The 26,596-nt window shown below is 46.1% G+C and overlaps 1 protein-coding gene and 1 long non-coding RNA gene across 7 annotated transcripts in view; one reads left to right on the top strand and one right to left on the bottom strand.

Moving 5' to 3' along the window:
- Nucleotides 1-9,077, bottom strand: part of LOC136312635 (uncharacterized) — a 57,014-nt gene extending 47,937 nt beyond the window's left edge. For all 3 annotated transcript variants that reach the window (XR_010727030.1, XR_010727029.1, XR_010727031.1), the window contains exon 1: nt 8,894-9,077. This is a non-coding gene — a long non-coding RNA (uncharacterized lncRNA). The remainder of the gene's footprint in view (nt 1-8,893) is intronic.
- Nucleotides 9,078-9,251: 174 nt separating this feature from the next.
- ZC3H18 (zinc finger CCCH-type containing 18) overlaps nt 9,252-26,596 on the top strand; it is a 77,663-nt gene continuing 60,318 nt past the window's right edge. For 2 of the 4 annotated variants that reach the window (XM_066241991.1, XM_066241990.1), the window contains exons 1-2: nt 9,253-9,438; nt 17,288-17,883. In XM_066241991.1, coding sequence (XP_066098088.1) covers nt 17,302-17,883 — 582 coding nt within the window. In that variant the 5' untranslated portion in view covers nt 9,253-9,438; nt 17,288-17,301. Of the gene's footprint in view, nt 9,439-17,287; nt 17,884-26,596 lie in introns of all 4 variants that reach the window. The other 2 variants (XM_066241989.1, XM_066241992.1) reach the window with 2 other exon arrangements.

The following is a 26,596-nucleotide window of genomic DNA, read 5'->3' as shown; positions in this document are numbered from 1 at the left end:
ATGTGCCGCGGCTCAAAAAAGGTTGAAAATCACTGTCTTAAAGAAATACAGCAGTTCCCCTTATCCATGCTTTCAGTTTCCGTGGTTTCAGTTAACCAAAATCTACTGTGGTCCAAAAATATTGAATGGAGAATTCCAGAAATAAAGAATTTGTAAGTTTTAAAGTATGCACTGTTCTGAGTAGCACGATGAAATCCCCACCGTGCTGCCAAGCAAGTAAATCTTCTTTGTCCCGCTCCCCACCCAGTAGTCACCTAGTAGCTAGTTGGTCATCAGAATGACTGCTATGGCATCACAGTGTCTATGTTCAAGAAACCTTTATTTTACTTAATAAATACCCCAGCCCTGGCTGGATAGCTCGGTTGGTTAGAGCATCATCCCTAGTTCAAAGGTTGCCAGTTCGATCCTGGGTCAGGTCACATACAGGAACAGATTGATGTTCCTGTGTCTCTCCCTTTCTCTCACTAAAATCAATAAGTAAATTTAAAAAGAATAATAATGACCCCAAAATGTAAGAGTAGTGATGCTGGCAATTCAGCTATGCCAAAGCGAAGCCGTAAAGCAAAACCACAGGAAGAAATCCCAGGCCCTTGGTGAAGGCCCTGTGCTGGGAACTGAACCTACATCCATCCATCCATTCACCCAACCAGCCTGCAGGGGCCGAAACCAGGTGGGGGTGGGAGGGTGCTAGAGCTGAAGAAACAACAGTAGAAACCCCCAGCCTCAGGTGCAGAGGTGCCAGGAATACTTCTCTCTGAGGCCTGTCAGAGAGGCGGGCAGGTGGCCACACTGGGCTGAGCTTGAGGGTCACCCCTGGATATCTCTTTGGAGGAAAGGAGGCTGGGTAGGGTCGGTGCTGGGTCCCCATCCAAGGCTGGGAAAAAGCCTGGAGGGGACAGGGTCCACAGGGGTCAGACCCTTCTTCTTCTCGCCCTTGCACTGTGTCTGGGTAGGGCCTGGGATATGAGCGGAGGTTCCACACAGAATGGGGTCGGGACTTTCCTGCATCCCCTACGTGGCTCTGAGCAAGTAAAAGAGGATGAACAGCATTTGAACGTCCAGGAACCTAACCCCGCCCATGCCTTCTAGACCTCTTCCGTGCTGCGGCCTGAGAATGAGAAGGGCTGACAGGCCATTGAAACTAAGAGCACAATCCATCTGGAAACAACGGATGCTCTTGTCCACTCCTTGATCGCTATGGCGGAGATTGGATGCCCTAGTTCCAGGCCCACGCAGCGCCACCTGCCGGGCACACCTAGGTTGGCGCGCCCTCTGGCGGCAACTAGACAAAACAGCAAAGGGGGAGCTGGGCGTTGGGCAAACTTGCCGAAGGGAGAGCCTTCCCGTGCCCTTCTCCCTGTCGTTTCGTCCATCAGATTCGCCTTTGTAAAATGCTTTCAGGAAAAAAAAACGCTTTCAGACAGATCCTTGTATTGAACTCCCCACCCCAGCGAACAACAGCTATAAAAGTGGACAAACATAAAGATACATATGCATATGTTGAGGCATTTGAAGGAGAGCCAATACTGGTAGGACATTGGGGCTCTGACCCTTGAGGGAAGAGAAACAACAAAGCGACACACACACACCTCTTTACCCTGCAGGCTGATCCCTGCTGATGTTGCAGGGCGGCAATAAAAGCAGCCAGTACTGTACAGGCTTGCTGAGCTGAGCAGACTGGGGTCCAAACCAGATGGGACTTGAGGGGAAACTGCAGAAAAGGAGCCCTGAATGCCAGTACAGATCCTCTGAGATTGTAGGCAACCCTAAGCTGTTCAAGCCAGGAAAACTGCAAGAAGTAGCAGAGAAGAGCACTTTAGATAACATTCAACAGCCCCATATGGCACTAGGAGCACAGATTGTGGATCACACCTGGAGAGGTGCAGAACAAACAGACAGTGCAGGCTTTCCTCTGAGCATGAAGAAGGTGTACTTCCCAGGAAGAGCGGCCACGCTCTCAGAAACAGAACAGCTATTTTGCAGCCCAGAAGTAAGCCTTAACCAGGGCCTGGTGGTCTGCTGAAACGATCTGCCTATAAGAAGAAAGTCTTGCTCTCTTTGGGAGTACAAAACTCCATCTGAGTGCCCCCACAATAATTTATCAACAATGTCCATCACAAAAGTACAAGGCATGCTATAAGAAGGCACCAGAGCACTGAAAACCAAGAGGAAAAACAACAGGTGCACAAGTGATTCAGATGTAGGAGCTATAAGATAGAGGCTCTAAAATCACATGCCACTTTCTTCCTGTCTCTCCCCTGCTCGAGTCTACTGTGGCTCCCTATTGTTCTCTAGTGGGTGGTCAATACCCTGCCTGGAAGCAGCTTCTCACAGTGGAAAGGAAAAAGCTTTGCCAATCTGTAGATAGTACACTTGATATTCATGTATTAAAATTTTTAACAATTACGTTGTACATTATTACAATCACCTATAAATATTTGGGTCATTTCTGGGGGTTTTCTTTGTTTTTACTGAAAGATCGCCTATCCTTGTTCATGTCTTCTGGTGCCCATACTAGAAAGTCACCCATGGAGCAGCAGAATCCCTGGGACCTTTCAACATGCGGACAGCTGGCCGCACTGGTAGAGCTTCTGATGTAGTTGTGGGGCTGGGACGGAGAATGTGTGTTTTTAACTAACTCCCAGGTGCTGTTTCTACTGCTCGTGTATGCCTAGGCAGAATTGCTGGTCACCAGGTACCACTCTCCATAATGCCACATTGTTCTTCAACATGTTGTGGCCCATTGTAGCTTACCACTCTTGTTAAATTCAGAATCAGTGTTCCACCGTCTGTCACGGCTCAGTGGCAGCAGCTATTTTACATGATAACGTGAATTCGAACCACTGTCCTCAACTGACTCAGTGGCCCTTGTCGGATGGGACCATGCCTGTCAGCACTCAGACGGTGGGGAAATATGCCCATTAGCATCAGAGTGACTGCTAGTGATAGTGATCCCAAATGATAAAACAGATGTTTACATTTCTCTTGCATAACCATCACAGCCAGAGTAACATAATCTGGACACAGCATTGTTCACTATGTCAGGAAAGGCTTGAGTTTTGTGGTTCAAATGCCTGGGGTAAAATCGCCTCCCTATGACTTTCCGACTTTAACATCTTCTATTTCCCCAACTATAATATAAATTGGAGATAATGATGGGGGGGGGGGCTTTGTTCATGAGGAGCTTGGCATAAGGCCTGCCGTGAGCAAAGAGCTCCACAAATCAACAAAGTTTGTGTCTGTCACCACAACTCTTCATTCTGCCCAGAGAGGGAGGCGGCAGATATAAACTGCCCCACTTTACAGAGCAGGAAAACTGAGGCCTAGAGGGACACTGCTTGTACTCTCACACCCAGGGCCTTTGACTTAGCAGAGGTTCAAGCCCATGGTGTTTAGATTCAGAGAGACCTGGATTCTAATCCCACCTCAGCCCTTTTCTTTCTCTTTGTCTTTCTTTCTTTGTCTTTCTTTCTTTCTTTTTTGAGAGAGAGAGAGAGAGAGAGAGAGGCAGACAACAAAAAGGGAGAGAGACGAGAAGCATCAATTCTTCATTGCAGTACCTTAGTTGTTCAATGACTGCTTTCTCATGTGCCTTGACCAGGGGGCTACAACAGAGTGAGTGACCCCTTGCTCAAGCCAGCGACCTTGGGCTCAAGCCAGTGACCTTTGGGCTCAAGCCAGGTGACCATGGGGTCATGTCTATGATCCCATGCTCAAGCCAGTGACACCACGCTCAAGCTGGTGAGCCCAGGCTCAAGTCGATGAGCCTGCACTCAAGCCAGCAGGCAACCTTGGGAATTTGAACTTGGGTCCTCTATGTCCTGTCCGAGGCTCTATCCACTGCGCCATCACCTGGCCAGGCTCAGCCATTTTCTCAGTTGTTCTAATGCTCCCCCCTAATCACATTCCAGTGTCGCAAACATTGTGATGAGCAACTCAGCGCCTGACCCAGGGTAACAGGGTGATCACTGCAGTCCTGCCCCCCAGGAGCTTGTGCCCAGCCGCACAGACAATCAAGGGCTCTGAGAGGAGGTCCATCCACGGTGAGACCTGAATAACGATTAAAAGCTAGCCAGATGATGGGGGAAAGCAGGAACAGTGTTCCAGGCAGCGTTGAGTGGCATGCACAAAGGCATGAGAGCAAAGACAAGTCTGGAGCAATTTGAGGGCAAGGGAGCGAGCACGAGGGCTGGGCGGGATGGGTTATAAAGAGCAAGCGTATTTGGGTTTCATCTGAGGGCAGAGGGAGCTGCTGGAGTGGTGAGTCTGGAACCAACCTGAGAGCAAGGAAAGGTGGCTCTGGGTGTCTGCGGGAGGAGGGGTGTGGGGGGCAGAGACAGAGCAGGGAGTCAGGGTACTAGCTGGAGCTGCGGCAGTAATCCTGGCAGATGGTGACAGTGGCTGGAACCCAAGTAGAGGGGGATGGAGAAAAGGGGAAATTCAGGTAGGAGGGAGAGCCGGGCGCAGGAGTCCTGTCCCCTTTTCCTCTCCCCCAAAGCCCTTTCCTTCACCCAGCCCTTCCACCTTCTTCACCCCCACCTCCTCTCAGCTCTCATCCTGCATGTCCTCTTCCCCTTCCTTCCTCTCCTGTCTCCTTTCATCTTTTATTAAAAAAATAGCTTTATTAAGATATAATTCAGATGCTATAAAATTCACCCTTTTAAAGTGCACAGCTCAGTGGGTTTTAGTATATCCACAAAGTTGTACAACCATCACCACTCCCTTATTCCAGAAGATTTTCATTACTCCTAAAAGAAACTCTGTACCCACTTAGCAGTTACTCCCTATCTCCCTCCTTCGACCCCTGGTAACCACTCTTCTACTCTGTGACTCTATGGATTTGTTCTGGATATTTCATGTAAACGGAATCTTTTAGTCAGCTCAGGCTACAAAAACAAAATACCAGACTGAGGGGCTTAAATAACAGAAATTTTTCTCACAGTTCTGGAACCTGGAAGTCCTAGATCAGGATGCTGGCATGATCGGGGTCTGGTGAGAGCCCCCTTTCTGGCTTGCAGACTCTACCTTCTTGTGTCCTCACATGGCAGGAATAGGCAGGGAGAGATAGAAGAAGAGAAGTCTCTCTCCAATAACTCCTCTTACAGAGACTTTATTTCTTTATGGCTGAATAATATTCTATTGTACACATAGAACGCATTTTATTTACCCTTCATCAGTCCATAGACATCTAGGTTGTTTCCACTTTGGGGCTATGCTGCTGTGAACAATAATGTACAAGTTTTTGTGTGCATGTTTCGTTTCTCCTGGGTTAGAACCCTAGAAGTGGCATTGTTGGATTATATGGTAACTCTATGTTAATGCCTTCATTTCTTCCCTTGTTCATTCATTGACTCAGATAACATGGGGCAAACATCTATGAATTCCTTCCATTTTACTGTGGACTAGATGCTCCTTTTGTGGGTAGAATGGTGGCAGGCTGTGCCAAGTTTTCCTGGAAGAGGAAGATGGAGTGGCCTGACCAGGTGGTGGTGCTATGGATAAAGCATCAGACTGGGATGCAGAGGACCCAGGTTTGAAGCCCCGAGGTTGCTGGCTTGGGCGTGGACTCATCCAGCTTGAGTGAGGGGGTTGCTGGCTTGAGCGTGGGATCATAGACATGATCCCATGGTCGCTGGCTTGAGCCCAAGGTCGCTGGCTTGAGCAAGGGGTCACCAGGCAGCTTGAGCACCGCAGTCAAGGCACATATGAGAAAGCAATCAATGAAAAACTAAGGTGCCGTAATGAAGAACTGATGCTTCTTGCCTCTCTCCCTTCCTGCCTCTCTGTTCCTATCTGGCCCTCTCTCTGTCTCTGTCACACATACACACACAAAAAGAGAAAGATGGGGTGAAGAAAGGCCTGCTCTGCTCACCATTCCTCCAAACCCTTAGTTACTGCCAAGACCAGCTATATAATTTGCAGAGTCTGGTGCAAAATGAAAACCTGGGCCCCTTGTTCAAAAATGATTAAGAATGTTAAGGCAGGGAGGTTCTAGGTAATCCAAAGTATCCAGCCATCTACATTCTATGGGCCTGCAAGAGGCCCCTCGAAGTGGGGAGACCCACCTGTCTGGGATTTGCAGTACTGAGACACCAACTTGGGGCCCCAAAGGACTCGGGTCTGGAGGTTGGGAACTGAATGTAAGTCTCAACCAGAGGTCTTGAAGCCTGAGAGATCCTTGATGTTCTGACTCTGCTGCCTCTCAACCCCTGCCCCCACATAGCTTCAGATAGGATAATCAAGGATTTTTGCAATGACCATGGGGGGGGGGGGTGTCCGTGTGAAGTACATCAATGACATTATCAGAGACTTTAAGAAGCTTATCAGCCCTGGCCGGTTGGCTCAGCGGTAGAGCGTCGGCCTAGCGTGCGGAGGACCCGGGTTCGATTCCCGGCCAGGGCACACAGGAGAAGCGCCCATTTGCTTCTCCACCCCTCCGCCGCGCTTTCCTCTCTGTCTCTCTCTTCCCCTCCCGCAGCCAAGGCTCCATTGGAGCAAAGATGGCCCGGGTGCTGGGGATGGCTCTGTGGCCTCTGCCCCAGGCGCTAGAGTGGCTCTGGTCGCAACATGGCGACGCCCAGGATGGGCAGAGCATCGCCCCCTGGTGGGCAGAGCGTCGCCCCTGGTGGGCGTGCCGGGTGGATCCCGGTCGGGCGCATGCGGGAGTCTGTCTGACTGTCTCTCCCCGTTTCCAGCTTCAGAAAAATGAAAAAAAAAAAAAAAGAAGCTTATCATAGCCCAAACTGATTCCCGTTGTAACACACCGTACTCAAGAAGTGGTACACGGTTTTTAAGGACCACATTTCTCTGGAGGACTATGAAATCCACAATGGGATGAACTGGGAGCTTTATTACCAATAAAGCCGAATTCCTTCCCTCTGCCCTGCCCTCCCCTACCACTTTCACCTCACACACTGGTATGGATGCTTGTTTTCCAAAAAGTCATGTTAATAAAAACTTAGAAGCAAAAAAAAAAAAAAAGAAATCTTAAGCGGGGACGGCAGGGAACTCAATCAAGCCCAGGACCCTTCTAAGTGCAGGTTGTCTTTAAATGAAGAGAGCACCGTTTGATTCTCTGCAGGCTGCCTCTCAGGCTCCCAGTGAGGGTGTGTGAAGGCAGCTGGTAAGCTGTAAATTACTGTGAATACCACGTGATGGCCTTCTGATCGTGAAACAGAGTTAAGCTGATCACATTCAAAAGACACAAAGCTGCCCTGGCCGGTTGGCTCAGTGGTAGAGCGTCGGCCTAGCGTGCGGAGGACCCGAGTTCAATTCCCAGCCAGGGCACACAGGAGAAGCGCCCATTTGCTTCTCCACCCCTCTGCCGTGCTTTCCTCTCTGTCTCTCTCTTCCCCTCCCGCAGCCAAGGCTCCATTGGAGCAAAGATGGCCCGGGCGCTGGGGATGGCTCTGTGGCCTCTGCCTCAGGCGCTAGAGTGGCTCTGGTCCCAACATGGCGACGCCCAGGATGGGCAGAGCATCGCCCCCTGGTGGGCAGAGCGTCGCCCCATGGTGGGCGTGCCGGGTGGATCCCGGTCGGGCGCATGCGGGAGTCTTTCTGACTGTCTCTCCCTGTTTCCAGCTTCAGAAAAATGAAAAAGGAAAAAAAAAACAAAAACAAAAAAACCCCAAAAGACACAAAGCTATTCAGCCTGATGGAAGTAGTTTAAAATTTTTAAGCTTTGATATTTAAATTCCACATCTCAAAAATAGCTAATTTTGTGTTAAAATGGCTTTATTTAATAGAACAGAAGCTACTTAGTATCTCAGAAATAGTTTTACATGTTTATAGTCTTTGAGATTTAAACTCAGTATCTCGAAAATGACAAATTTTTGTTTTGAACTGATTTATTATATTGGTTTATAATATTATAGAAGTTTCAGGTGTGCCACATTATAAATTTTTTTAAATTATTTTTTTATTTTATTTATTCATTTCAGAGAAGAAAGAGAGAGAGAGAGAGAAAGAAAGTGGGGAGGAGCAGGAAGCATCAACTCCCATTAGTGTCTTGACCAGGCAAGCCCAGGGTTTCAAACTGGCGACCTCAGCATTCCAGGTCAAGGCTTTATCCACTGCGCCACCACAGGTCAGGCACATTATAAATTTGACACCTGTATATACTACATCCTGCTCACCACCAAAACCCTAGCTTCCACCTGCTGCCATACAATGGAACCCTTTGCCTGTTTTGCCCTCCCTCCACCTCCTTTCCCCTCTTGTAACCACGCATCTGTTGTCTGCCTCATCTCTTCTGTTTTGTTTTTGTTTTATATTGTACATATGAATGAAATCATGATTATTTGTCTTAGTCTCATTTACTTCACTTAATATTATACCCTCAAGGTGCATCGAAAATGTACAGGATTTCACATTTTTCCACTGCGCCACCGCCTGGTCACAGGATTTCACATTTTTGATGGCTGAATACTTCGCTTAATATAGTATATTCCATTTGTTCTTTATCCACTCATCTATCCTCGGTGCTTCCACCTCTTGGCTATTGTAAATGCACGGGAGTGCAGATCTCCTTTCAAATTAGTGTTTTCGAATTCCTCAATAAATACCCAGAACTGGACTTGCTGAATCATATGGTAGTTCTAATCGTTAATTTTTTTATAATATCCATATTGGTTTCCACTGTGGCTGAACCAATTCACATTTCCACCAACAGTGTAGGACGGTTCCCAGCTGATTGATTACTTTTAAGAAAGCAGGAATAGTTAACATTTTTAAGTTTTCATATTTAAACTATCTCAAAAATAATTAATCTTGTGTAGAACTGATTAATAGAGTGGGAGCTACTTAGTCCCATGGAAATAGTTAAAACTGTTGAGGCTTTGATATTTATGGTAAACTCAGTATCCCCAAAGTGATTTTTTTGTTGAGTGCTTACATTTAAGAGAACTGGAGTCCTTGAGTCCGACAGAAGTAGTTAAACCTGTAAATTCCAACGGCGAAAGCACCGGTCTCGGCACTGGGCTGATCTCCCCAACCCGAACGCAAATCTGCGAGGCGGGAATTCGATACACCACGTGACCACGCGACGCAGTAGCCCTTCCGCGCAGACGTCGTCAAGCGGTCGGCAGCTCCCGGGTTCAGATCCGCCCCTAGGGGCGGAGCCTCCTGCGGCGCCTGCGCCTTAAAGGGCTCGGGCGCGCGCCGCGCTGGGGCGGGGAGATGCGGAGCTGTGGCGCGGAGGCCGGAAGGAAGCAGGTGGGGGGCGGGGCAGGCGAGGGAAGCCCGCCGGCTCTCAGGACTGCCGTCGCGGCCTGATGACGTCGCACAATGGCCGGCCCCCGCGGGTAGTGGAGCCCGTTTGTTCCGCCCGCGTCGCGCCTTAAGCCGGAGCCTGTAAAGAGCGGAAGGGCCGAGGGACGTCTTCCCCGTGCCGCCCCGATCACAGCGGAACCGTGGCCCCCTCCCCGTCCTCGAGCTGAGGTAGGCGGCGGAGCAGCTGGGCTGGCTGGGAGGAGGCCGAGGCGGCCAGGCGGGGAGCGTGGTGGTGGCGCGGAGTCCAGGCCCGGCAGTCCGCCGTCGCCGCCTCCGTGCAGCGCTCCGGGTTGCCCTGCACCCCCGCTGAAGCGTGGCTCTTGAACCCCGGGGAGAGGACGCTGAGACAGGCACGTTCCGTCGGCGGCGAGCTGGCTCTGGAACCGCTCAACCCGAGCTCGCCGCGGCTGCCTCCGCGCTCCGCGGTGGAGTTGATTCTTCTAAAGCTGTCATTTCTCTTCCGGGACATTCGCGTGGCACATGTTTGCCGTCCTCAAATGTAGGGAGGGAGACATGCAAGTTCGCTCTCTGGAGGCAGCCATGGGGACTTGAGGACGGGCTCTTCGGAAGTTTGAGCTCCCTGGTGCCTCCTGGAACTTGCTCTCTCAGTTTCCCAGTGTGCACTGGTTGGACATATTGGCTGTGCCCCGAGACGCACACCACTCTTAGGAATATGTAACTTTCTTGCCCCTCTGGTTAGGAGCCTAAAGAATGCTGGGAGAACCTACTTAGAGACTTCCAGTCTTGCTCCTGCTAAAACTTCAGTTTTCCTAAATACTTTGATAGCCGAGTTTGTTGGGTAGAGTGGTTCATCATCATTTTAAATACCAGCAAACTCAAATACCAGAGGTCAGTCTTCAGAGCCATTTGGGGAAAATGGAAAAGGGCGTTTGACAATGTGAAGTACTGTTGATGAGCATAACAAGGGCTGTCGTCATTTCTTTGAGACTCACTTCCATCATATATCCTGTGGATTGGCCCTTACTGGGAGCAGAGGTTGGGATTCTCAGGGTAAGCCTGGACCCGGGCTGATTCTCACTTCCAAGTCCTGTGAAGAGAGTCTTTGCCTGATAATTTTACAGTCTGAGACATGTGGAGCACAGCCAGGTCTGGAAACAAATTAAATATGTCCCTAAGGCTGGAACTCCTCTCCAGTTTTGGGTGGGAAATGCTCAAATTTTGTAATAAAGTTTTGTGGTATCGTTACAGAAAACAGACAGGTAAGTTGTGGCTTTTATTGTTTAAAATTTTTCTTTGTCTGCTTTGTTTAGTTTTTTTTTACTTTTTTAACAGCTACAGGTCATCTCCAGGTGAGTGCTTACTCCCTTAGCTTTTTGGTGCTCAAACTTAGACTGACGGTGGTATCTTTCACCAACCTTGACATCCCTCCGTTAGATGTTGTAAGTATATGAAGTTATGAATCAGAATTTTAACCAAAGATACTAGAACTTAAGGAATTTAAATAGGGACTGCTCTATTTAAAGTTGTTATCCCGAGAGGACCTTATATGTCATAGGTCTCCTTTACCAAAACCTCTTGAGAACTCCTATTTTGGTAATAAATAGTAAGCCATATGAGGAAGTCTATCTTATTCAATAGTCATACCCCATGTTTGACCCAGAATTGTCTTACCTGCCAGACCAGGCTCTGAATGTCTTCCTGCAGTTTCTCAAAGTGACCTATCTTGCTGCCACTGAGAATGCCAAAAGAGTATTCTGCAGGTTCTAAGGGTCAGTCAAAAGAGATGTTCCCACAATTTTCTATGCTTTAGCAGTGCTGTTGGAATCAGTGTGCAGCCCTCCAGAGTGATTGCTGGGAAATGAGACTGCAGCCACTATGTTTGAGTTCAGGTAGTCTTCTAAAAATTAGGCACTTATTTCAATTTATTTCTGATATGCAACAGGTAGCTTATCAAGTAATGAGATTTTGTCATTGCTTTGTTCAACAAAGATCAGTCAACATTTGCCAAATGTAGTAGGCAGTGGAAGCACAGTGATGGATACTTGTTCTATTCTCTGGACAAGTTCACCATTTTACGGATAAAAGGACTAAAGAATTAGTTCTAGCCTGACCAGGCAGTGGCACGGTGAATAGAGCGTCGGACTGGGATGCAGAAGACCCAGGTGTGAGACCCCAAGGTCACCAGCTTGAGAGCGGGTTCATCTGGTTTGAGCAAAGCTCACCAGCTTGGACCCAAGGTCGCTGGTTTGAGCAAGGGGTTACTCGGTCTGCTGTAGCTCCATGGTCAAGGCATGTATAAGAAAGCAATCAGTGAACAACTAAGGTGCCACAACAAAAAATTGATGCTTCTCATCCTCTCCCTTCCTATCTGTCTGTCCCTCTCTCTAACTCTATCTCTGTCTCTGTAAATAAAATAAAAAATAATAATAATCTTTCATTAAAAAAAAGAATTAGTTCTAAACTTTGCCAAAAATCCTAGATTACAGGGTGATTATGTAAGAACAAAAGAAGAAAATTTGTGCTCCTGACAGTTGGTGAAGACATGACCAGAGGACCCTCCATCTCATTTTCTACACTTAACAGGCCGGTTTTTCCTAGCATCTTACACAGAACACGCACTCAGATGTTTGCCAAATTGAATTAATCTTGAATTAATTTAGGACACAGACACCTAGGGAGACAGCTAACCTGCCCAGAGAAGACCCTGAAACGCAAGCTATCTTCTGACCCCCAGTGACACTCTTCAGTGCAGCAACGTGTGACTCGGGTTGCTTCTAATAACAGGGAGGTTCTTTGGCATGTTTTCATTTGCAAGGTGTTCACCTGTGAGCAGCCTCAGGTTGTAAATTCCCAGGTAATCCAACAGGGTCTCCTTGAAGGACTGTATGCCTTGGACAGCTCCTGTTCATGCTTATTGTAATTGTTAACAGTGCCCCCTTCTGGTCTCAAACACGTCCTATTTATTTATTTATTTTTTTTTTATTTTTTTTTAAGATTTTATTTATTCATTATAGAGAGGTGGGAGAGAGAGAGAGAGAAGGGGGGAGGAGCAGGAAGCATCAACTCCCATACGTGCCTTGACCAGGCAAGCCCAGGGTTTTGAACCGGCAACTTCAGCGTTTCCAGGTTGACGCTTTATCCACTGCGCCACCACAGGTCAGGCATCAAACACGTCCCAATTTAGACAGTATCTTACATGGGAGCTCAGCTACTAAGTGCCAGACATTTGCTGAGCCCAGAGAACACAGAGGTGAGTCTGAGCCCTTCCACTCATGGGGACAAGAGAGCCTCCCAATAGACATTGCAAACAGATAATCTCAATACAATGTGGTAAGTATGGATACATATTAGAATAATGTACAGTATACTTAGGTCAAGAGTTCTTAATCTGGGGACTATGGATGGGCCTCAGGAGTTTTTGAACTCCCCAAAGTAGAAGATAAATTATGTATGTCCAGATTTTTCTAGGGAATGGAGCCAAACCTTTTTAGTCTCAGAGCAGTCCTTCCTCCCAAAGGCTAAGCACCACTGACAGAGCACCAACCGCCCCTGATAGTAGCAGGTACACTCAGAACCTTTGGCTTCACCACCTCTGGTCAGTGCTGAGAATTACCTTTTAGAGTTGAGAAGTTAACTTTGCGTCCTTAGAATGTTGATGTCAATTCCTTTATTCAAACTGTGGAGGGCATTTCTGTTTTAAGTACCTAAAATTCAAACATCAGGCAAGTTTAAAATCAAAATCAAGGATGTCACAAGTTTGATCTCCATATGGTCATCACTACTTTTACACTTATTAATATGTATAAACATGTTAACTTTTCCATTTATATGAAAAGGTATGTTTTTGGTCCTAGAAGGGCTAAGATAGGTGCATAGCTGCATCAGCAAGCAACTTTAGAAGGAAAAAAAAGAAAAACAGACATAATCTACTGATTCAATATAAGTCACCAATTTATGCATGGGTTGTGTTCCAAAATGGAATTTATAAAATCAGTTTGGAACTTAGGTCCCATTTTCCTAGCGGAATAATGGCAAAAGTGGGGGTTAGTTCCCAGGCTGGGAGCAGAAGCTCATTTCCTGCATAGTCCAGGGCTCTGGGACTAAGTACTTGCTGAGGTGCAACTCAACTCATAAGTTGTGGTCCTCGGATAGCGACTCAGTGGCCATGTGGCCTTAGTTTCCTTATGAAGGGGACCATCACTTACTTGGAAGGTTAATGTGAGGAAATTGGTCAAGCACTTGACACAGAGTATTGGTCTGTCAATGGACAGTGGTAGCTGTTGAATTTCTGCAGAAGTTGTTTTTAATAATATAGTCTTGAAGTAAGTAGATTCTCAGGCATTAGCTGAATGAAGCAGTGAATGAATTACTCCTGCACTAATAGACTTGAACTAAACCTGAGAGGGGTGATAGGAGTATGGGTTTGGAAGTTGAGGATTACCTTTACTCACTTTCACATTAATTCAGTTTAAATTAAAATGTGTCAGGCACATTATCAGGCTCATCTCATCTATTTGTTGCAATGGCCTTCTACACTAGATACTATTGTCCCCATATTTCAGATAAAGAAACTGAAGTCTTCCAAGTTTACATAATTTCCCCAAGACCCTAAAGCTAGGAAACAGTAGAGCTGGGGTTCAAGTTTTACCTCAGGAACTCATGCTATTTGCACTGGCCCATGTATCATAAAGATACAGCATACCAAGAGGTCAACGTCCCACGTTACTTGCCCACTTCTTACATTATTTGAAGTTTGGCACTTTTTTTCCATTTATTATTTGTAAGATTTAATTTTAAGTTTGTTGAAATATAAAAAGCAATTTGGTTGGATCTAATCAGACAAACTAAAGCAGAAACCAATTTGCACCTGGGTCCTGGAAAAGGGTTGTAATCAGATTATGATACTTTGTGGCTGTGAATAGGATAGTGTATTGCAAGGCCAATCACAGGGTTTTTTTTGGGGGTGGTGGAGTGGAGGGTGTCCTGCAGCATATTAGTTGTGTGATTTTTATTTATTTTTAATTTTTTTTAATTTATTTATTTTTACAGTGACAGAGAGAGAGACAGATAGGGACAGACAGACAGACAGGAACGGAGAGAGATGAGAAGCATCAATCATCAGTTTTTCATTGCGACACCCTAGTTGCTCATTGATTGCTCTCTCACATGTGCCTTGACCGCGGGCCTTCAGCAGACTGAGTAACCCCTTGCTTGAGGTGAGCCTTGCTCAAACCAGATGAGCCTGCGCCCACGCTGGTGACCTTGGGTCTTAAACCTAGGTCCGCCACATCCCATTCCGATGCTCTATCCACTGCGCCACCGCCTGGTCAGGCTATTTTTTTTTTTAATTTTTTAAGGTTTTATTTATTGATTTTACAGAGAGAAGAGAGAGGGACAGGGAGCGAGAAATACCAACTCATATTTGCTTTAGTTATTCATTGATTGATTGCTTTTTGTATGGGCCTTGACTGAGCAAGCCTAGGTTTTGAACTGGCGACTTCAGCATCCAGATCCATATTCTATCTACTATGCCGACACAGGCCAAGCAGTTGTGTGATTTTTAAACTAGTTTGAGAGGACATTCTATTTTGGTTAATTGACTTAAGGGCTGGCTTCGTGTCAAGGTCATTGTTAGACTACAGAATATGAAAATCAGAATTTGCTTGGTTTCAAGGCTAAGTAATCAGTTCCATGTGACTGTCCGCCTACAGGGTACCAGGTGTTAGCTTAAGCAGCTGGGGAGATGAAAGTCCCTGCCCTTCTATGGAAAAGGTTTCTTACTTACAAAGTAATAAAAAAACATACAGAGATAGACATAGGGTATCATATACAAAGGAAACCTTATGTTTTATTAATATTAACGAGTTGGGGGAGGCTGCGAGTTTGCCAGTGGTCTTTGGCTGATTGCTGTAACCACCCCGATTCTCTGCCTGGAACAGTTTAGAGTCTAAGGGCCTTAGCAGCCAGCCCTGTCCTTGGTAGTTTTCTCATCTTTGCTCGGTGCCCTGGGCTAGAAGTACACTATGCACAATGGCAGCCTCTGCCCTGCACAGGGAGGCCAGGAAGTCATCATGAGAGTGGGCTGGAGTTTCATTTCAGCACTGTATACCATATTACAACTTTTTTTTTTTTTTTTTTGGCAGAGACAGAGTCAGAGGGAGGGACAGACAGGAAGGGAGAGAGATGACAAACATCAATTCTTCATTGTGGTTCCTTAGTTGTTCATTGATTGCTTTCTGATATGTGCCTTGACCAGGAGGCTATAGCAGACCAAGTGACCTCTTGCTCTAGCCAGCGACCTTGGGCTTAAGCTGGTGAGCCTTGCTCAAACCAGATGAGCCCATGCTCAAGCTGTGACCTCAGGGTCTTGAACGTGGGTCCTCCACATCCCAGTCCAACGCTCTCTCCACTGCGCCACCGCCTAGTCAGGCCATTTGACTTTTTTTTTAAGTGAGACAAAGAAAGGAAGCGTGAGAGATGAGAAGTATCAACTTGTAGTTGCGTCACTTGGTTGTTCATGATTGCTGCTCATACGGGCCTTAATGGTGGGGGGAGGGGCAGGTTCTGGCTACACTAGTGACCCCTTGCTCAAGCCAGTGACCTGGGGATCATGTGAATGATCCCATGCTCAATTCAGCAACCCCGCACTCTCGTTAGTGAGCCTGCGCTCAAGCCAGTGACCTTGAGGTTTTGAACCTGGGTCCTCAGGGTCCCAGATCGACACTCTATCCACTGTGCCACTGCCAGTCAGGCAAGACTAACTTTTTTTTTTTTTTTTTTTTTTTTGTATTTTTCTGAAGTTGGAAACTGGGAGGCAGTCAGACAGATTCCCGCATGCGCCCAACCGGGATCCACCTGGCACGCCCACCAGGGGGCGATGCTCTGCCCATCTGGTGCGTCGCTCTGCTGCAACCAGAGCCATTCTAGCGCTTGAGGCAGAGGCCACAGAGCCATCCTCAGTGCCCGGGCCAACTTTGCTCCAGTGGAGCCTTGGCTGCGGGAGGGGAAGAGAGACAGAGAGGAAGGAGAGGGGGAAGGGGAAAGAAGCAGATGGGCGCTTCTCCTGTGTGCCCTGGCCGGAAATCGAACCCGGGACTCCTGCACGCCAGGCCGACGCTCTACCACTGAGCCAACTGGCCAGGGCAAGACTAACTTTTTAATAATTCTTTCCAGTAATTCTGCCTTTGAGTAGTGTAGGTAGAAGACTGAAAATTGAATCATTTTCGAAACTATACTGCTCACAAAAGTTAGGGGATATTTTATCGGTTCATACTCATTTTGAAATATCCTCTAATTTTTATGAGCAGTGTATTTACTTAAATGACTTTGAATTGATTGGTTCATAAATTTCTATTACTGCTAACCATTTAGTTTATTTATAAAGTGATGAATTTTAAATGATTTGTCCTAATGTATGCTCAATAATAATTCCATTAACAGCCAGGAAAATATTTTTAACTATAGATTCAGATACCAGCTCTTGGTGTGTGTATCTCTATTTATTTATGTATGTATGTATGTATTTTTAGATACAGACAGACAGGAGGGGAGAGAGATGAGACTTATCAACTCATAGTTGCGGCACTTTAGTTGTTCATTGATTGCTTTCATATGTGCCTTGACCAGGTGGCTTTAGCTGAGCCAGTGACCCCTTGCTCAAGCCAGCAACCATAGAGTCATGTCTATGATCCTACACTCAAACCAGTGACACCACACTTTCTGTTAACCATTTGGATTGCACTGATGAGAAGAAGGGGTACACCAGTTGTCTTCCTGTCAGTTACTGCAGATATGAGACACTTAATGCACAGATTAGCGAACATAGTTCATCCTGGTGGAGGCCTTTGTGCAGGGACGGCCCACTGTCCTCTCTGGTAGAACAGCCAGCAGCAATGGAGGGGGGGTTGGGGTTTGGAGGACCTGGGCAGGACCAAGCAAAATGCAGGTCCTTTTCACCCTTGCAGGTTAGGAGTAAGTGTGGGAACAGAAAAACCAGGGCAAGATTTACTTTCCATTTTGATAAATCCTGTGAATCTGTGTTCTCTTTCATTTGCAGAACTGTGGGTACCGATGGATGTGGCCGAGAGCCCTGAACGGGACCCTCGCTCTCCAGAGGATGAAGAAGAGGAGCAGCAGGGGCTCTCAGATGATGATATTCTGAGAGAAAGTGGGTCTGATCAAGATTTGGACAGAGCTGTGGGTAGGGCTTCTGATTTGGAGGATGAGGAAAACGCTGCCCTGGGACTGAGCCAGGAGGAAGAGGAGAGTCACTCCGATGAGGATCAAGACCAGGACTCTGAACCTCAGGAGCTGAATAGGGGCCCAACAAGCCCCCCGCATGCAGAGGAGGGGGATGGGAGGGAGGAAGACCGCAGAAGTGACCTGAGAGACGAGGCCTCCTCAGTCACGAGGGAACTGGACGAGCATGAGTTAGACTATGATGAGGAGGTCCCCGAAGAGCCAGCCCCTGCTGGGCAGGAGGATGAAGCTGAGAAGGCTGGGGCTGAAGATGATGAGGAGAAGGGAGAAGGAGTTCCCGCAGAGGAGGGAAAGGCAGGTGTCCACAGTGTGGAAGACAAGGAGCCCCTGGAGACTGCCAAGGAGAAAAAAAAAGAGGATGATGATGGAGAAATTGATGATGGGGAGATCGATGTGAGTATGCTTGAGCTGCAGATGTATATAGATAGAGCGCAGAAGGACTTCCTGCCACCAGCCGCATCTCAGCCGGGTACCAGGAGGAGCGCTCTTCATAGAATTATCTTAGCCCCGTCTCAGAACAAGGAGGTGGGATGGAGGAGTGCGGGAAAATGAGAGGATTGTTCTGGGAACAGTCACCATGGTAATTAGGCAGTGCTAAAAATCAAAGAGAAATAGTCTAGATTCAGAAAACTTCTGTCTGCCAGTTGGTAGTTGAAAGAATTTCCATGGACCCTCACTCATGTCTGGTGCTGTTGGTTGGATTGTGTTAGAATACCTAGCCCAATTTTTTTTTTTAAGTTTTGGATTTTTTTTTAACAAGTGAAGGGGTAATTTTTCTTCATCTGCTATCTTTCTTTTTTCTTTTCTTTTTTTTATTTTATTTAGAGTGAGGAGCAGAGGCAGAGAGACAAACTCCCACATGGACCCCAACTGGGATCCACCCGGCAAGCCCACTAGGGGGCGATGCTCTGCCCATCTGGGACCTTGCTCTGTTGCTCAGCAACCAAGCTCTTAGCTATTAGCACTTGAGACAGAGGCCATGGAGCCATCCTTAGTGCCCAGGGCCAAATCACTCCAATTGAACCATGGCTGCAGGAGGGAGAGAAGGAGGGAGGGAGGGAAAGAGAAGTGAGAGGGGGGAGGGGTAGAGAAGCAGATGGGCGTTTCTTCTGTGTGCCCTGACCAGGAATCAAACCTGGGACATCCACACGCCAGGCTGACGCTCTACCACTAAGCCAACCGGTCAGGGCCTATCTGCTATCTTTAAATCCTATCTGCATTGTCATTCAACCAGAACCATCGTGGATCTTCAGTCCTTGTCAGGTTCTTGAGACTGAAAAGATTTCAGAGTCTTTCTTCCAGTTTATCTTGGTCCTACAGCCTGTCTTCTGGTGAGGGTCCCAGGTGGGCCAAATAAGACTGTCAGGCCTAGATAAAATAGAGTTGTGAGTCAACACCTCTGCTTTTGATCAGACCATCACATTTTCTCATAATTTTTTTTTTTACAGAGTCAGAGTGAGGGATAGACAGGGACAGACAGGATCGGAGAGATGAGAAGCATCAATCATTAGTTTTTCATTGCGCATTGCGACACCTTAGTTGTTCATTGATTGCTTTCTCATATGTGCCTTGACCATGGGCCTTCAGCAGACTGAGCAACCCCTTGCTTGAGTCAGCGACCTTGGGTCCAAGCTGGTGAATTTTTGCTCAAACCAGATGAGCCCGCGCTCAAGCTGGTGACCTCAGGGTCTCGAACCTGGGTCTTCTGTATCCCAGTCCGACGCTCTATCCACTGCGCCACTACCTGATCAGGCACATTTTCTCAAAATTTAAATAATCTTATCTTCAGGTTGAAGAAAAGGTAAGACTGATATCACCTTAGATATAGGTAGTTTGGAGTTTTGTTACAGAAAACCTTTTAGAAAAAACTTTCATCTTGATTTTTTAGCAGTTGAGTTTTGAGGGCAAAGAGCCTAAAGTTCTACTGAGTAATGCTTTTACTGAAAGGAATTGAGAGAGTGACAACAGATTTATATAATCTGGGTGTGTTTTTTTTAAGTACCCATGGGAAGGAGATTCTGCTTATCTGAGAGTCATCACAGTGCAAGGTGTGTAGATTATATCAGAAATGTTTTGGGTTGGAAGGGGAAAGGTTTCTAGTTGAATTCTTAACCACAGGTTTACTGAAGGTACCACGCTTCTCTAATACTTTGTCAGTGCCAGTGTGCTCAGTCTATTCTCAAATGTGATGGTAGCCATAGTGTGCCTAGTGAGTTTGTAGGGCTTTAGACATTGTTTATCTAACTTGGTTCATAAGAACAGAACTTTGTGGGGTATGTGTGTGGTTATATGCTTAGAATTTTAGGGTTTTTTTAATCTTCTATAAGTGTAGATGACCTCCTGAGTTAATAACCTTTGTTTAATATTATTTTGTTTAATATTATTTAAAAGGGTAGTGTTTTCTGACATAATCATGCAAGCTCCCTTAGATTTTGCCAGCTCTCCCTCCCTTCCACTTTGGGAAGTTCACCTCTACCACAGGGTTGGCAAAGGGGAAAACGCTGCCATGACACTCAGATTAATCTGTGTGGATGAAATTTTGAGCAGAAGATGGTCATTGATTGAGATTACCTGTGTGTGAGTTGATTTTTTTAGGCCCCAGGGAATATGGGGGGCTCCTAATTGTAGCCCAAGGCTTTTGGAAAGTTCATTTTCTCACTAAGACAGGACCAGTCACAAACTCTTCTTGCTTCAACTGTTGAATAAGTCTTAGGAAATTCATCTACTCTTCTGCCTTTCCATATGGGGTCTAGTGTCTCCCTGCCAGTCCTGGGGGACCTTGGCATCTCTCACCAAGTGCTTTTGCACTGCACTTAGATGTGACGGTATAGGACATTGAGTTGAATTGAGCTGCCCCTGGAAAACACCCATCTTCTGGAGATTTGCTTGTTTCCCCTACAAACAGCATATGAAATAAACCAGTTTGATTTTCTTAACCAGTCAGATCCCACGGTTGGTGGGTTGATCTGGCTTGTTTGCCCCGTGTGGCACCAAGGGCTCCACAGTTAGAAAGAGCAAGCTGCTGAGGAGACCTTGAGAACACAGTTCCTTTAAGCCGTGGGAGGCGGTTTCTTTCCCAAAGCACAGACCATGCCTCTTGCTCAACTCACCCCTACGGATCTGTTTTTTTGGACACAGCACCAGTGGGTCCTACAGTGTGCCAGACTCATTGCAGTGCTGTGGGGATATGACAGGGTAGGATAGAGCAGAGCAGACCCCCACGGCAGGGACAGGCAGACCTCACCATGGTGGGAGGCCCTGTAAAGGGTAACTTGGGTCCTCACATGAGCGTGCTTGCCCTGCAGGTGCTCCTCTGGTTGCCTGACTCTGGGCTCCTCCCCATCCTGTAAGTGTTGATATAAATGTCACCTCCTCTATGTAGGCTCTAACTCCTGCCCTACCTGTCTGTTGTACCTGGCACCTGTTTTGTACTTCCACAGTTAAATCAACTGGATCATCAGTTGTGTTTGTTTCTGTTACTTCTTACCTCCAGCAACACGAGTTACCTACTTCTGGAACCTACTGGGCTGGCTCCCTCAGTCGCCACAGGACTGGGCACATTTTAGGCAGCCAGTAACTACCTTCTGAGAAGATGGAGAAACCCATTCCTCTGGAGCATGTTTAATTTGAGTGCTGTTGAAACATGGAGTGGTAGTAGCAGGTCTGTGCTGGAAGAGCCATTTCCATAGGGTCATTTAAGCATTGGTTGTGGGTAGCCAGAACCAGCCCTAAGCACAACTGGAAGAATCCAGTGTTAGACACGTATCCGCTTGTACACGAATGACGGCTGCTGGTTCATTTTTCCCACTCTATGCCAGTTCTAACCCTTCATTTCCTGTCAGATCTCTGCTACAGTGTGTGCCCTGTGTCCTTATCAAGCACACACTCCTGTTTCTTTCCCAAGATGCCCTGTCTCCAGTACATTTCTCTGATAGAGCAGGAACCAGGGGTGTGCACTTGGGTCCATGAACAGCCTGCTTACAGCAGGCCTTTGATCTGGTCCACCTTTAGTTTAAATCCCTGCAAAGTAGCTTCTGGTCCTAATGGAAACTACATTGCAGAGGGGTTTTCCCCATGGCTTTCAAGGGCAGCTCTAGTATCAGCATGAACCACCTGGATGTTTTATGGGGAGGAAATGTGCATTCAGTAAGGCCCCTGAGCAGGTCCATACATAGCTGGCATCCTGCCAGCCTGGCTGAGTCAAGAGTCTCACAGTTCAGAGGGCATCTGCACATGCAGCTGCTCCGTCTCCTCCCTCAGTGTCTGTCCCTGCTCTGCTATAAACAGCTGGGTTGAGGAGTCTAGAATGCCATGAGACACATCCTCCTGTAACTGAGGAGCTCTTCCCTTCTGTCAGGTGCATTATCCTGCTTTTCTCCCTTTACGATTTAGGTCACTGAAACAGTGAACTGATTTAGGGGAACTCACCCCCATCCTCCCCAACTTTTCCTCTCTCTTGGAAGCTTCCTTGATAGTGATGTCAATTTGTACAATAAACCCTTGAACTTCTTTTGTCTAAACCACACAGTATGTGGCTAAGATCTTGCATTACTTATATGTTTATGATTTGCTGCCAGAACACCCTTCAGATACAAATGCCTTTCTGGAAGTGCCACTACCTTGCTGTGGTGGGGGTGGGATTTTGCACATAGGGTTGTGGCCAGCTGTTTTAGTGCCCTGGGTATGTGGAGTGGGGGCCAAGGGTCCCCAACAACTTAACCTAGTATGAGCCTTATTTAATCATTAGTCTCTTACCTATTCAGGAAGCCACACTTAAGACAATCAGGCTCATCTGTGGTTTTGTTTCTACCTGTGTATCTCTCAAGAAGAGTGAACTTAGTTAGACTCCACAATCAATTCCCACTGTGCAAGGACTTCTTTTCCTTCCTTCTCTTGTGCCTCTGGTTAGTCTCACTAGAACCATTCCTTCATTTTGGGTTTAATGAGCAAGTTGAACCATCTTCATGGGTCTTTGATTCACTTTTACAGACTTGTGTCCTCCCTTCTTTGGTCTGTCCATCCTCTCCTTGGCTTGTTTACTTGGTTCTGTTTTTATATCTTGTCATTCAGTTGAGAGATCTTCAGCCACCTGGAGTATACCATCCCTTGGGGTTATATGTGTTATTCCATTCTTCCTTTTGGCCATGATTCTCACATTGTTAGTGTGGCCTCTCCAGAGACAGCAGGACATGTCCTGAGTGGACAGTCCATGTGACTCCTTAGTTAGAAGTGGTAGCTCTTGGCATACCCACATACAAATATACTTTGAAGCGTTTTCTTTGCAGGTAGAATTTTATATTTTTTCCTGTTCAAATATATAAGGTCTACCGGAAAGTTCTGTCCGTTTTTGGAATAAAACAAAATACAAATTTTTCTTACCGTCAGTAAACTTTATTAAATAATATAATTGCCATTATTATTAATGATTTCTTGCCAGTGTGAGGGTAATTTGTATATCCCATTTTTTAAAAATGTTTTTTATCTTTTGATGCGAAAAATTGAACCAGTACTTGTTTGATATCTTCTTCATTTTTGAATTTTTTGCCCTTCAAAAAATTTTATAAGGACAAAAACAAGTGATAGTCGGAGGGTGCTAAGTCCGGGGAATATGGTGGGTGCGACAGACATGCTTCTGTAGCATTTCTTCCTTGTTGAAATTTATAAAAATTACAGTGGCGTAAATGAACTTGATCAGTAGCCATGGGTATACTATCACTTCACACATAAGACTAACGTAAATCAACTTTGTTTTAGTTAATTTGCTACATCAGTATGTATACATTAAGTGATAAAAATAGAGAGGCACACATGCGCCAAATAAACATGTGCTTACGTGTTGAAACTTGTTGTGATAGAAACTGACAGAACTTTCCGGTAGACCTTCTAGTTACTCTTTTTATGTCTGGTTGTATACTATCTTAAAAAAAAGGTCCTCCTCATCTTATCCTCATGGCTGAGGTTTCATTGTCTATAAGGCCTGTTCCTTTTGTGTGGCGCATTCTCTTTATTCACTCTCCTCCAAGTCTCTTAGGTGAGGGATAGCATCATTCCCTTTGCTGAAGCCTGGGAATCCTGTGCCACATTTGAGAAAAACTCATGTGGCGTCAGCCACCAGCAGGTCTGGCCAGCACAGCCACATGAGTAAGTACAGGCCACAGTCCTTACTCTTGGCCAGGAGTGCCCAGAAATTCTGAGAATGGAAAAGTTTCCTCACATCTGATGCCAGGGTGTTTGTGGTCCTGTATTTACCCTCTTGTGACACACCTCCCCACAGAAAAATTACTGTGACTGTTACAGGGTGCTGCTTCAGACCCCACCTAGTTTCACTTCTCTAAAACCAAAACATATCTGAATTCCCAAAACATCTGGCTGTGAGGAGGTTTGGAGTTAGGAATTGTAGACCTGTATTATTATCCTGCTTTACAGATGTAGGAATTGGGGTCTAAGGAGGCGCCTAGGCCTCTGCTCTGGTGTGTGTGTTCACATGCTGCATCTGCTTCCCCGCACGACAGCACCATGTGCTGACATCTCCTTGTCTGCCATTGCAGTGGGAGCTGCTGGGTTGGAAACAACTTCTTATGTGAGTACTATGTAGACTTTTTTATTGTTTTAAGGAAAATAAAAACCTGAAAGAAGAAAGTAAAAATCACTTATGCTACCATTGCTGAGAGATATATGTATTTTGGCACATTGTGCCTCAGGTATTTTTCCATTAAAATAGTAATCACTCGTTAAGTGCTCACTGCTCGTGTTTTATGCGAGGCACTGTGTAAGTACTCTGAAGGCAGCCCTGTTCTGCTAAAGGAAACCACGGCTCAGTGTGGAGATATGTGCCCACAGTCACACCATGAGGATTTGAACTCAGTCTTTCATCCAGTCATGTATTTTTAAAGGCATTAATGTTGAATGTGCCCCGCACAAATTAACCCTGAGGAAGTGCTGATAGAGGTATGTCAATGAGCCACGGCTGTTCCTTAGGTTTGTAAACTGTAGAACGTCTTGCACACTCCCCCAGGTTAGATACCTATGCCGTTTTAACCATTCAGGGTGATATTTGCTGAGAGCTTCACAGGCACCATCTTTCTCATACACCCACCAGTTTGCTTCTGGCCAGACCACCAAGGCCTCTCCTTGTCCTCTGCTATCTGCTGCCTCTGCTCTAGGTCACATGATCAGGAGGCCTGAAAGAATTCTCATATGTTATGCACTTGATGTAATAGCCCTCAAACAGTTAGCATCGTGAGTTTGGCTGTAGAGATCCCTTTTTTGAGTTGTGTTTTCTTGAAACTCTGTAAGATTTAAGAACTTGTTTTAATCATCCATCACTTGAAAAGTCATGTGTTAAATGAATCATTAGTTGAAAATTCAGGATATTATATTGCTGAGTGATTTATTGATTGTTTTGTTTGTTTTTTAATTAAAGGAGAGACCATAAACCCAGCATACTAGTGTGTACAGCCCTCTGTCCTATCCTGGCAGATGTGTGGACTTGATGACAGTGGTCAGTGTCATCTAGATGCTGTTCTGTGTTTGTTGGTTTGACATTATATTGAACTCTTTATTGTGCATATCTAGGTCTGTTTACTGCTCGTTTCTAGAAGTTGCATATACTCTGTCATATGATTCATGTGACTGCTTACCAATTTTAAGATGGGTAGGTGGTTCTTTCTGTTCTTGTTAATATTGCAAGTAATACCCTTGAGGAAACACATCCTTTAAATCTGATCTAGTGCACTGCTATGAATCCTGACTTCTGAAAAACTATTATTCTGTACTCATTATTTCAGTCACATGCCTTAATGTCTAACTGAAACTGGAAGATTTGAATGGGTTCTAACCTTTCAGAAGAGGTTTTTTGTTTGTTTGTTTGTTTGTTTGTTTGTTTGTTAATGAGAACAAAGAGAACCTGCTTTAAACTTAGATTTGAGCCCATGTAAAATATCATATTCAGGCTTTGGTGTAGTAATCATTAGTATGAGGAAAGGAGTAAAAAGCAAAACTGGCTATAAAAGACCAGGGGAGAGACATGTTCAATCACTTAGCATAAACTAAGTACATTTTCTCTAAGACTTAAATCATCCTGGGTTTGGGTAAGATGGGGAGATATCCAAAGGATAAAAACTCAGTTCTAAGGTGTATTCTAGGAACCTTAAAAGAATAAACTTGAATAAATTCATCTCTCAAAAAAAAATCATTCTGTTACTCTTGTAAGGAATATAACACTCAAGCATCAGTCCCTTTTTCAAGAACTCAGAGGGTTTTTTTTTGTTGTTGTTGTTGTTTTAATTTTTTTAATTCATTTTAGAGAGGAGAGAGAAAGGGAGAGAGAGAGGAGAGAGAAGGTGGGAAGGAGCTGGAAGCATCAACTCCCATATGTGCCTTGACCAGGCAAGCCCAGGGTTTCAAACCGGCGACCTCAGCATTTCCAGGTCGATGCTTTATCCACTGTGCCACCACAGGTCAGGCAAGAACTCAGAGTTGTTTTGTTTTTGTTTTTGTTTGTTTGTTTGTTTGTTTTCTGTATTTTTCTGAAGCCGGAAACGGGGAGAGACAGTCAGACAGACTCCCGCATGCACCTGACCGGGATCCACCCGGCACGCCCACCAGGGGGTGATGCTCTACCCCTCCGGGGGCGTCGCTCTGTTGCAACCAGAGCCACTCTAGCGCCTGGAGCAGAGGCCGAGGAGCCATCCCCAGCGCCTGGGCCATCTTTGCTCCAGTGGAGCCTTGGCTGCAGGAGGGGAAGAGAGAGACAGAGAGGAAGGAGAGGGGGAGGGGTGGAGAAGCAGATGGGCGCTTCTCCTGTGTGCCCTGGCCGGAAATCGAACCCGGGACTTTTGCATGCCAGGCCGACGCTCTAACACTGAGCAAACCGGCCAGGGCAAGAACTCAGAGTTTTAAAGCAAAAGTTATACAACTTATTTAAGCTTTAAAAGTACATCTTGATAAATCCAGGGTTTGACCTCAGCATTTTTGTATTCAACAAATACTTTCCTTTTACTACAAGCCCAGCACTGCACTTGGACCGGCAATACATGATGAGCGACACACACAGTCCTGCCTGGTAGAGCCTCCAGTTCCATTGGGCAGGCCGTGATGGCTGGAG

The sequence above is a fragment of the Saccopteryx bilineata genome, chromosome 9, assembly GCF_036850765.1.
Source record: "Saccopteryx bilineata isolate mSacBil1 chromosome 9, mSacBil1_pri_phased_curated, whole genome shotgun sequence".
Taxonomy (NCBI): Eukaryota; Metazoa; Chordata; class Mammalia; order Chiroptera; family Emballonuridae; genus Saccopteryx; species Saccopteryx bilineata.
This window is presented reverse-complemented; position numbering and strand designations above follow the sequence as displayed.